General features: G+C 37.5%; 2 protein-coding genes across 2 annotated transcripts in view; both read left to right on the top strand.

Annotated features, from left to right (window-relative positions):
- LOC129924302 (homeobox-like protein HDP1) overlaps positions 1-6,397 on the top strand; it is a 30,754-nt gene extending 24,357 nt beyond the window's left edge. Inside the window, exon 3 of the mRNA XM_056018560.1 lies at positions 5,896-6,397. Coding sequence (XP_055874535.1) covers positions 5,896-6,397 — 502 coding nt within the window. The remainder of the gene's footprint in view (positions 1-5,895) is intronic.
- LOC129924303 (histidine-rich glycoprotein-like) lies at positions 6,394-7,083 on the top strand. The gene has a single exon (XM_056018561.1). The coding sequence runs from the start codon at positions 6,394-6,396 to the stop codon at positions 7,081-7,083; it is 690 nt and encodes a 229-aa protein (XP_055874536.1).
- Positions 7,084-12,170: the final 5,087 nt, after the last annotated feature.

Consider the following 12,170-nt stretch of genomic DNA (forward strand, 5'->3'; position numbering starts at 1 on the left):
GTTCGGAAATGTATATAGCCTCCAGGACAACGTTGGGCTGCTCTGCACTCTAACTGAAGCACAGTACTGCACTTTGAAGCCTACACACTGCACTTTGAAGCCCAGCACTGCACTTTGAAGCCCAGCACTGCACTTTGAAGCCTAGCACTGCACTTTGAAGCCCAGCACTGCACTTTGAAGCACAGCACTGCACTTTGAAGCCCAGCACTGCACTTTAACTGAAACCCAGCACTGCACTTTGAAGCCCAGCACTGCACTTTAACTGAAGCAAAATACTGCACTTTAACTGAAACACAGCAGTGCACTTTGAAGCCCAGCATTGCACTTTAACTGAAACCCAGCACTGCACTTTAACTGAAGCCCAGCACTGCACTTTAACTGAAACACAGCAGTGCACTTTGAAGCCCAGCACTGCACTTTAACTGAAACACAGCAGTGCACTTTGAAGCCCAGCACTGCACTTTAACTGAAACACAGCACTGCACTTTAACTGAAACACAGCACTGCACTTTAACTGAAACCCACATTGTAGCATCGAGTAAACTATGACCTAACTGTTTGAATGATAACCCCCCTGAGAGATAAGCACATATCGCTGTGTCGTTAATCTAAAGAGCGGATCCCGCAACCACCTAATCTACATATAGTGAACAAATTTAATTTAAGCAAACATTACCTGCCCCCACGCGAAGGAAACTGACTATCTAAGTCAATGACGTCAGATTTAATGAGAACCAAAGGTATCCATTTCCCCCTGATTTTCTTTTTGATGACCATATCCTCTCAACGTCACGTGACCATTATATCAAAGATAATCACATTTTAGATTGAAATTAAAATCCATCTTCTATGTCTCTCTCTTTCTCTCTCCCTCTCTTCTCTCTCTCTCTTTCTCTACTCTCCCCATAAAAATGTTTTCTATAAAGTAACGTTTTTCTTAGACTTGAAATAATTTTAACCTTGAAGCCGAAGATTTTCATTTCTATGAAACGTTTCCAATCCACCATTTAATTTAGTTTTAATCTGGAAATCAAAGGAAACTTTCTTTTTAAAGGATTTTATTACATCCAAACAATTATGTATTCTTTGATAAATCTATTGTTCAATGTAATATTTTCAGATAAAACTCTTCATAATTCAATTTATCATTTTGTGTATATATGTATTTTCAAGTTTCAAGACTTTTGATATCACATCCACCAAGTAGTCTTTTCTTTACTAGTTGGTCACAGAGTAATGACTCAATGAATGTTAATGAATGCTTATGAATTAATCATCATCATTATCATCTTTCTCATGACTTACGTGGTAGGGGTGCAGTGACAGTTCGCTTCACCAACTCCGTCCACTTTTCCTGGTCAGCAGCTATTCATAGCAGGTTATTCTTTTAAGTTGTCCAGCTTTTTTCTGGACGACCTTTTCTTCGTGCTCCCTCCACTGGACCTTGAAGAATGACTTTTGACTGTGAGTCTTGTCTTACAGTAGGACTAAACCAGCTCAGCTTTCGTCACTTCTGACTTTGTCAATGACTTTGTCTATGATAATGTCTATGACTTTGACTTTGTCTATGATTATGTCTATGGCTTTGTCAATGATTAACAAAACTTGTTCTTGTGATAAAAAATGAGGAGCAGGGGCGTAGCTATAAATTTTCCATCATTTGGGGACGGGGGGGGGGGGGCTTGACTTTGGGGGCCCCTGCATTTTGCGTAATATTTAAAATAAAAAACACTCATTAGGGGGACCCCCTCAAGTGGGGGTCCGGGGGGATTTTCAAATTTCCCCCCCTCCTCCACCCACCCTAGCTACGCTACTGATGAGGAGGAAGAAAATAAATTCCCTTCTGATCAAATAAAATAAATTCTAGGATCTAGTTCCAGATCTACTTTCCTGTTCCTTCCAGTGAGACCTGTACACCACGTGACCTTACTGAGATAAAAGAACAGCTCGGAGAGTATTGCTGTGACCTGATCAGCCAGTTGTAAGCCGGTTTAATAATGACAAAAGGCTTTTTTTTTCTCTTGTATTTACGATGGAGCCTGCACTTAGCGAGATGAATTGAAACAAACAAAACAATATCATTTATTTGTTGATGTCCTACATTCCTCAGCTATCGGGAAAAGGGAGTGAAAGGATTCCACAATTCTTTGTCTTTGTTTGTTTGTTGTTTTTTTTTGTTCATATCGGGCCCTAAAATAATATACAATAAATTTAGTTCTTCGAGTGAAGTCAGTTATCATCTTTTCCCCCGCCCCCAGACTCGTCAGTGTGAGCAGATAAAAGAGTGAAAGCCCCTGACAGTGAGCAGATTGTCGAGCGAGAAATGTGCATGCAAAAAACAAAAAAAAACAACAAAAAAAACGAACAGAAACAAACTGGACAAGACTTCAAAGTGATCAGATGAAGAACAGAAACAAACTGGACAAGACTTCAAAGTGATCAGATGAAGAACAGAAACAAACTGGACAAGACTTCAAAGTGATCAGATGAAGAACAGAAACAAACTGGACAAGACTTCAAAGTGATCAGATGAAGAACAGAAACAAACTGGACAAGACTTCAAAGTGATCAGATGAAGAACAGAAACAAACTGGACAAGACTTCAAAGTGATCAGATGAAGAACAGAAACAAACTGGACAAGACTTCAAAGTGATCAGATGAAGAACAGAAACAAACTGGACAAGACTTCAAAGTGATCAGATGAAGAACAGAAACAAACTGGACAAGACTTCAAAGTGATCAGATGAAGAACAGAAACAAACTGGACAAGACTTCAAAGTGATCAGATGAAGAACAGAAACAAACTGGACAAGACTTCAAAGTGATCAGATGAAGAACAGAAACAAACTGGACAAGACTTCAAAGTGATCAGATGAAGAACAGAAACAAACTGGACAAGACTTCAAAGTGATCAGATGAAGAACAGAAACAAACTGGACAAGACTTCAAAGTGATCAGATGAAGAACAGAAACAAACTGGACAAGACTTCAAAGTGATCAGATGAAGAACAGAAACAAACTGGACAAGACTTCAAAGTGATCAGATGAAGAACAGAAACAAACTGGACAAGACTTCAAAGTGATCAGATGAAGAACAGAAACAAACTGGACAAGACTTCAAAGTGATCAGATGAAGAACAGAAACAAACTGGACAAGACTTCAAAGTGATCAGATGAAGAACAGAAACAAACTGGACAAGACTTCAAAGTGATCAGATGAAGAACAGAAACAAACTGGACAAGACTTCAAAGTGATCAGATGAAGAACAGAAACAAACTGGACAAGACTTCAAAGTGATCAGATGAAGAACAGAAACAAACTGGACAAGACTTCAAAGTGATCAGATGAAGAACAGAAACAAACTGGACAAGACTTCAAAGTGATCAGATGAAGAACAGAAACAAACTGGACAAGACTTCAAAGTGATCAGATGAAGAACAGAAACAAACTGGACAAGACTTCAAAGTGATCAGATGAAGAACAGAAACAAACTGGACAAGACTTCAAAGTGATCAGATGAAGAACAGAAACAAACTGGACAAGACTTCAAAGTGATCAGATGAAGAACAGAAACAAACTGGACAAGACTTCAAAGTGATCAGATGAAGAACAGAAACAAACTGGACAAGACTTCAAAGTGATCAGATGAAGAACAGAAACAAACTGGACAAGACTTCAAAGTGATCAGATGAAGAACAGAAACAAACTGGACAAGACTTCAAAGTGATCAGATGAAGAACAGAAACAAACTGGACAAGACTTCAAAGTGATCAGATGAAGAACAGAAACAAACTGGACAAGACTTCAAAGTGATCAGATGAAGAACAGAAACAAACTGGACAAGACTTCAAAGTGATCAGATGAAGAACAGAAACAAACTGGACAAGACTTCAAAGTGATCAGATGAAGAACAGAAACAAACTGGACAAGACTTCAAAGTGATCAGATGAAGAACAGAAACAAACTGGACAAGACTTCAAAGTGATCAGATGAAGAACAGAAACAAACTGGACAAGACTTCAAAGTGATCAGATGAAGAACAGAAACAAACTGGACAAGACTTCAAAGTGATCAGATGAAGAACAGAAACAAACTGGACAAGACTTCAAAGTGATCAGATGAAGAACAGAAACAGTAAATAGTAAAGAAAGACAGAGAAGTGGCTTGCAGGAACGTATCTGAGAATGGATATCCGCCCCCAAAATGAATGAGTGATATCAAGCCAGTACTCCTCATGTGGCGCCCTCTATATGCCAATGAAAGAAATAGTATTTTAGTTTTACGGCGTTGTTTTCTTAAGGAGGTTAGCATATTTGTGGATAATCTATCTATCTATCTATCTATCTATCTATCTATCTATCTATCTATCTATCTATCTATCTATCTATCTATCTAATCTATTTATCTATCTATCTATCTATCTATCTATCTATCTATCTATCTATCTATCTATCTATCTATATCTAATTATCTAACCCTATTTTCTATTTAACCAATCTTTTTATCTATTGGTATTTTATATATATCTCTCAGACTCAATGCTCCATGTTAAAGATATTATATTTGTGTGTTTCTGATTATATTGTCGAAGCGACTACTTTTGTTGGGGGTACTTATTAACATGGCTTTATTTAATCTACTCTAAAAGCAAACGCGATAATATCTTTGTTACAAGATTTAGCGCGGCCTGATCGCATGGCAGAACTTAGCTCGACCTGATTCCATTTCATTACATATAATAAGGTCAAGGAAGTTCGTGGACTAAGGTAACTCGGGTCTGTGAAGGTCCAGATGTGTCCTACAGTTAGATATATAGCCACAGGTTTTCTAGATATTTTTTATTACCGTTAGATCTATTTAACTATTACGTCAATACAAACGGAGCGGGGAGGGGGTTCAGTTCAGTGTTCACGAGTGTCATACATAGTGTTCATATTGACAACACAACAGCCACTGCAATCGTCTATGCTTGTATAAACTGTTTTGACATTAGACCCAGTTAGACCACATCATGGCTTTGAATGCATAGCATGTAGAACACATTATAAAGCGTTTTCTTTTTTTAAACAAGCTGAATCAGATTTTTTTTTCCTTTAAGTAACATTGAAGATCTTTCTTCTATATTTGTTTGCATACATTTGAATATTGATAAGATACACACATACACGAGCATACATTCTAGGAATCATTATAACTGCAACATAGTTTTATTTGCTTTGTAAGCCTACTTGGTTTACTGACAGATAAATGTTTCATCTCTTGTAGAAGTGTTATGCAGAGCACCATCTTGCTAGAGAAGTTCTACAGAAGAAAACAAACTAGTTTCAATTTGTTTTCCATAGTTTCTTGAATAACGGTCAAGCTTTCGTAGAATTTGAAATTCGTGCATATTAACTTCTTTTTATCTGTACTAATTTCAAAAGTAGAAGCACAGATTCTAAAATTGTCTCCCTTTATCAATCTTTGCTGAGATGGCTTTAAAAAAAAAAAATTCTTTTATTTTCATGTTGTAAAGTAAGTAAAAAAAAATGGTTATATTTTCATACCTTGCGATCTATAAGGCAGATGATGTTAAGGTCATCTGTTTCTTTTGCCAACGGTTAACGAGCAGGGTGTCATGTGGATGGCACAACGACCAACTACCTTTACTTTCCCCAAATAAAGTCAGGTAACCATTTGAGTTGGATTGACTCACAGGGTGCCCTGAACATCCCAAAATTCTGAATCCCAGTCTTCACTGAGATTCGAAACCAGGACCCCAGGTTCGAAAGCCAAGCGCTTAACCACTTAGCCACCGCCCACCCGTTGCAAAGTAAGGCTACTTTATATAGATGTCACATTTTGAACCGACACATGTGCCCGATTGTGTGTATATTATGATAACTTGGTTTAGATATTTAAGGGACGTAGACATCACCATCAAGACATCCATAGGAGACATCACCATCAAGACATCCACAGGAGACATTACCATCAAGACATCCATAGGAGACATCACCATCAAGACATCCATAGGAGACATTACCATCAAGAAATCCATAGGAGACATCACCATCAAGACATCCATAGGAGACATCACCATCAAGACATCCACAGGAGACATCGCCCTCAAGACATCCACAGAAGACATCGCCCTCAAGACATCCACAGGAGACATCGCCCTCAAGACATCCATAGGAGACATCACCACCAAGACATCCACAGGAGACATCACCCTCAATACATCCATAGGAGACATTGCCATCAAGACATCCATAGGAGACATCACCATCAAGAAATCCATAGGAGACATCATCATCAAGACATCTACAGGAGACATCACCATCAAGACATCTACAGTAGACATCACCATCAAGACATCTACAAGAGACATCACCATCAAGACATCTACATGAGACATTGCCATCAAGACAGCCACAGGAGACATCACCATCAAGACATCCACAGGAGACATCACCATCAAGACATCTACAGGAGACATTGCCATCAAGACATCTACAGGAGACATCACCATCAAGACATCTACAGGAGACATCACCATCAAGACATCCACAGGAGACCTCACCATCAAGACATCCACAGGAGACATCACCATCAAGACATCTACAGGAGACATCACCATCAAGACATCTACAGGAGACATCACCATCAAGACATCCACAGGAGACATCACCATCAAGACTTCCATAGGAGACATCACCATCAAGACATCCACAGGAGACATCACCATCAAGACATCCACAGGAGACATCACCATACCATCAAGACATCCACAGGAGACATCACCATAAAGACATCCACAGGAGACATCACCATCAAGACATCCACAGGAGACATCACCATCAAGACATCCACAGGAGACATCACCATCAAGACATCCACAGGAGACATCACCATCAAGACATCCATAGGAGACATCACCATCAAGACATCTACAGGAGACATCGCCCTCAAGACATCCACAGGAAACATCACCAAGACATCCACAGGAGACATCACCATCAAGACATCCACAGTAGATATCTGCATGTACAAGCCAGCACAAACCTTGACCACAAAAATGTCATTAAAATGTTTTTAAACCATTTAGTTAATTAACTCTTGGTAATTAATTATTATGTTTGGTATCTGTAACGAGGGAAAGAATTTGTACTTAACTGAATTGGTGGTATAAGCTGAATTAGTCCCCTTTCATAGGTCCCCGCTTTAAAGGAAGTTTTAAACTAACATACAAAACTTAACAATATTCCATAGTTACTAGCAGAGTGGTTATAATGTTGGCTTGAGGGGCGAGAGCCATGAACTAGAATTCTGGTAGTTATCTTTTTTTTTTTTTTTGCAAATGCTTTTAAAAACCAATTACGGTGAATTTCACTCAGATAACCCTTTCTTACCTCCCACGCCCTAATGTTTCCAGCTAGGCTAAATAAGTGATAGGATCTTAGTATTGAGAAAGCTAAAAGCATGAAATTACGCTAAACAAAAAACAAATTGTGATAATATTTATACTCGCACAGATTTATCATTGCTATTCTGGAAATCTAAATCAATTACAAATGTAATCACATCACTAATCCAAACTAATTGATACAATTACACTTAGTATAGGATTTTTTTTCTTGTTCGTTTTATGTTAATTTATAAAATATTTCTCGTAATAAATTAAACTTAAACTTAAAAACTCATTTCAGTCGCATGTCTCACGATGTGAACATTTTGTATTTTAGAATGAGTAACTTTTACCTAAACCATCCTTGTACTAAGTTTATTTGTGATGATCAATTCAATGTAAACCACTTCCTAGAAATGTTTAATTATCAAATCGTTGTTTGTTGTTTTTTTACATCGCAATCAGATTTCAGCTGCCTCGTTTTGAGAACGTGGTGGCAGGGGACACAACAAGAGTTCATGGATGAAATATTAGACTTGCTGCACGCGCTTGTTAAACAACCAAGCAATAAAATGTGTAATTTTTTAAATAAACGAATCAAATTATTTTGTGCTGTGAAAACAATTACACAATGATGACAACAATGTGTTTTTTTTTTTTTTTCTTTTTAATATGTTCGCGGCATGTTCATAATTCAATCAAATCTGTGATCAGTTAAAGGAAATTTAGAATTTCTGATTTGTGCATGTTCGTCTTTGCGTTGAGACAATAATGCTGGGCAGTCGAAACCAAATGTGAAGTTTTTTTCGTTTGTTGCAAAGCTTATATCAACGCACTTTTTCAGTCTGTCTGTCTGGTAAAAGGTTTGTACACGTTATTTCTCCCACACCCAATCTCGGATCAAGTTAAAATTTTGCACAATTATTTCTTTTAAAACAAAACAAAAAAAGTTAAAAATATTTCCCAATTAGCAGGTTTGGTATCGAACAAAAGAAAGATATTGTACTTGAATGCTGTGTTGGTATAAGTTGAATTAATCCCCACTATATTTTGCTTAAAAGTTTGAAACTAACAATATATAACTACACAATATTCTATTTTCATATGCACTTCTATGGTACAGTGGTTAGTATGATCGCTTGGGTAGGCTAGAGCTCTCGAGTTCGAATACAGGTCGCTAAACTTTTTTTTATTAAAGCATTTGAAAAGCGATGACAGTGATATTCACCCAGATACCTTCTTCATTCCCCCCCCCCCCTTTTTTCCCTTTTTTTTGCAACTGGTGGAATGTCGTGTGTTCGGCTATGTTGAGAAAGCATGAAATGTGCTAAACAAAAACAATTGGTAAAAATATTATAGTTTCATACATTAATTATTGTTAGCTAGCTAGGCTATTACAAATTTAATTACAAGACTAATCCAAACTAATTGATACTACTACTCTTAATATAAACTTTGCTGTTTTATTTTTTTAATTTTGTATATTTTCTTTTTTTTTTTTTTTTTCAGTTTTTTTTGACTATTTGATCTGAACTAGAGTTATGTAAGGGGGCGCGGTGGTCGAATGGTTAAGCGCTTGGCTTCCGAACCTGAGATCCTGGGTTCGAATCCCGGTGAAGACTGGGATTTTGAATTTCTGGATTTTTAGGGCGCCCCTGAGTCAACCCAACTCTAATGAGTACCTGACTTTAGTTGGGAAAAGTACATCCTGCTCGTTAACCGTCGGCCAAAGAAACAAATGACCTCAACATCATCTGCCCCATAGATGGCAAGGTCTGAAAAGGGGAAACTTTACTTTTATTTTGAGAGTTATGTAAAGAATCGGATACAACAGCTCTTCTGTGCAGTCAAGACTCCAACAATACTCTCCTCCAGTTAGCTTGATTGATTTGAAACTTAATAACTCTGGTCAATGTTGACTTGTTGTTTTTCACTTCGTTATCTGGTCATAGGAGCACCACGTGATGTGACGCGGAGAACATTGCCAACTCTGAGTGAAACTTCCTAATCGAGATGTTGGCTACAATACCCAGCGTGATTTCATCATGTAACTTAATTACATAACTAATGTGATGTTCAGAATAATGGATTTTAAAGTTTTAGAATGTTACTTTTGCTGTAAAAATAAACACTTAAATGAAACGCATAACAAGATTAAATTTATCTTAATATTTAACTGAGCAGTTGGAATAATTGGCCTTCAACCTGATGTTACATTAGTCTAACTGCACTAACATATATTGATGTCATAGAAAGACTCTTCAATCTCATACGAGTCCACAAAGCTGCTCCATCACACAAGATACTAGAAACCTAATATATTTTTCTCTTTTTAAAAGTGACGTTTATTTATGCCTAAGGGAATCTGTCGTCTTGTGTCTACCACTATACAGTTGTCGTCATTTCCTGTCCAACCCTAGCAACATTTCTGGTTTTATATTATATTATATTAAAATAAATACAACTATTTCTTTCTTTTCTACTAACTGAAACTTGGCTATATGTTTTATTTTTATTTTTATATTTTCTACTAGAGGCACTAGAGACTACGTGCTAGAGGCACTAGATACTAAGTACTAGAGGCACTAGATACTACGTGCTAGAGTTGCTAGAGGCGCTAGATACTACGTGCTAGAGTTGCTAGAGGCGCTAGATACTACGTGCTAGAGGCACTAGATACTACGTACTAGAGGCACTAGATACTACGTACTAGATTTGCTAGAGGCGCTAGATACTACGTGCTAGAGTTGCTAGAGACACTAAATACTACGTGCCAGAGTTGCTAGAGGCACTAGATACTACGTGCTAGAGTTGCTAGAGACACTAAATACTACGTGCTAGAGTTGCTAGAGGCGCTAGATACTACGTGCTAGAGTTGCTAGAGGCGCTAGATACTACGTGCTAGAGGCACTAGATACTACGTACTAGAGGCACTAGATACTACGTGCTAGAGGCACTAGATACTACGTACTAGAGGCACTAGATACTACGTGCTAGAGGCACTAGATACTACGTGCTAGAGGCACTAGATACTACGTGCTAGAGTTGCTAGAGGCACTAGATACTACGTGCTAGAGGCACTAGATACTACGTGTACAGCAATAATGATATTTGTTCGGTAAGACTTAAAAACAAGTTTTGAGGTTGGGACGTTTATGTTCATGTGTTAAAATCTAACGTTACGTCCCGTAGAAAATAAAATGTTTGTATTGCGTTTGGTCATCTTGTCGATCGATAAAACCTCTTAACTTTCTACTTAGAGATTATCTAGACCAAGACAAGAGTTTTTGAAAGAGTTGGAAGAGTAGTTTATGCAAAACATCTGTACTATAACTATAACATTCACTCGTAATTTATTTTGAAATGTATGTGCACCAGATATATATCGATCTAGAAGTTACTTCCTTTGTCTTTGTTCTTTGCCAAATTGATTCTCTTCCATTGACAGGGCTGTCCATTCTTTGTTGTTGTCTTCCCATCTTTGCCTCTGCTTCCTTTCATTGATACTGTTCCCTGTAGGAAGGTCTTAGTGTTCTATAAACTGCAGACAAATTCTCTTTATACTAAATCGTATTGATAACGAATTTCATATTTTTAAAGCAAACATTCGAGGTGTTAGGAGTCAACCACTTTACGCTCCGCAATCTAAACCCTAAAAAAGAAAATCTGGTCTTTTAAAGATATTACTACCAATACATAAAAGGAGCTAGGTTTACAATAATCATGCGGCTAAAAGCTAATTATTAGCACTTTAAATTTATACACAGGATCAGTTGCATGCGACTCTTTAGTGCGACTAATCACTGTATAGCTTAGTACTACAATGGGATGAAAAACAAATCTTAAAATATAACAACCTTGAGTGAGTCTAGGTTTGGATGTAATTAAAAAAAAAAAAACAATTAGTAAAACTTTAAAAAAAGGAACGACTATAGGTCACTATAGGCTTGCTATCATCGTCTGCTCCTTGTTTCCCTCCCCATGTTGGCATTACTGCCTCCCTTGAGGCGGAGGCGAAGCTCAGTGCACGTTCGCTCGAGTGAGCATTCCCTATCTGGGCCTAGAGGGCGAATGCCTATAAAGCAACTGACACATATAAAGACCTGTCATGTCCATTACGTCAAGGGACGATACTCTGCTGGACGTGCTTGTGATGCTTGCTTGGCTTCAATTACGTCAGCCAATTAGGCGGGAAACCGCTGTTGAGCATTTCCAAATTGTGTATTAAAATGTTTGTTTATATTATCACAAATGATACCGAAACAAAGGTGTTATTTATGTACTGACGTTATTGTTCCATCATTTTGTGTTTGTTGAAGAACGAAAATGCCTGTAATCGTTATTTACATAATGATAAACACAGTTTACACTGACGGTTTTATTTACCAATGACTAGGCTAAATGTAATAATTTTAAGCTTTTGTTGATTTTTTTTTCTAAAAAAAAAGATAAACAATGGTACAAGTTAATGCACTGAATCTGAAAGTCTTGGGAGTACTAATATCAATAAGCCTCTCATAGTGCCTCATACTTTAATAATAACTACTCCAAAAGTCATGTTTCTTAAACAATGACAAACACATCAGAGGCAGCAGACACTAGAGAAGAAGAAACAACACAAATCCAACCACGTCATCAAATCAACCGGTTTACTTAGCAGAAGACAGACAAAATGCAGACCAACAGAAATTAGACACGAAGCCAAATTGACTGAATTCCAAAAAGTCATGCTCTTTGAATACACAGAAAACATTTTCTTTGATTTTCATCCATCTGTG

This window comes from Biomphalaria glabrata, chromosome 1 (assembly GCF_947242115.1).
Source record: "Biomphalaria glabrata chromosome 1, xgBioGlab47.1, whole genome shotgun sequence".
Lineage (NCBI taxonomy): Eukaryota > Metazoa > Mollusca > Gastropoda > Planorbidae > Biomphalaria > Biomphalaria glabrata.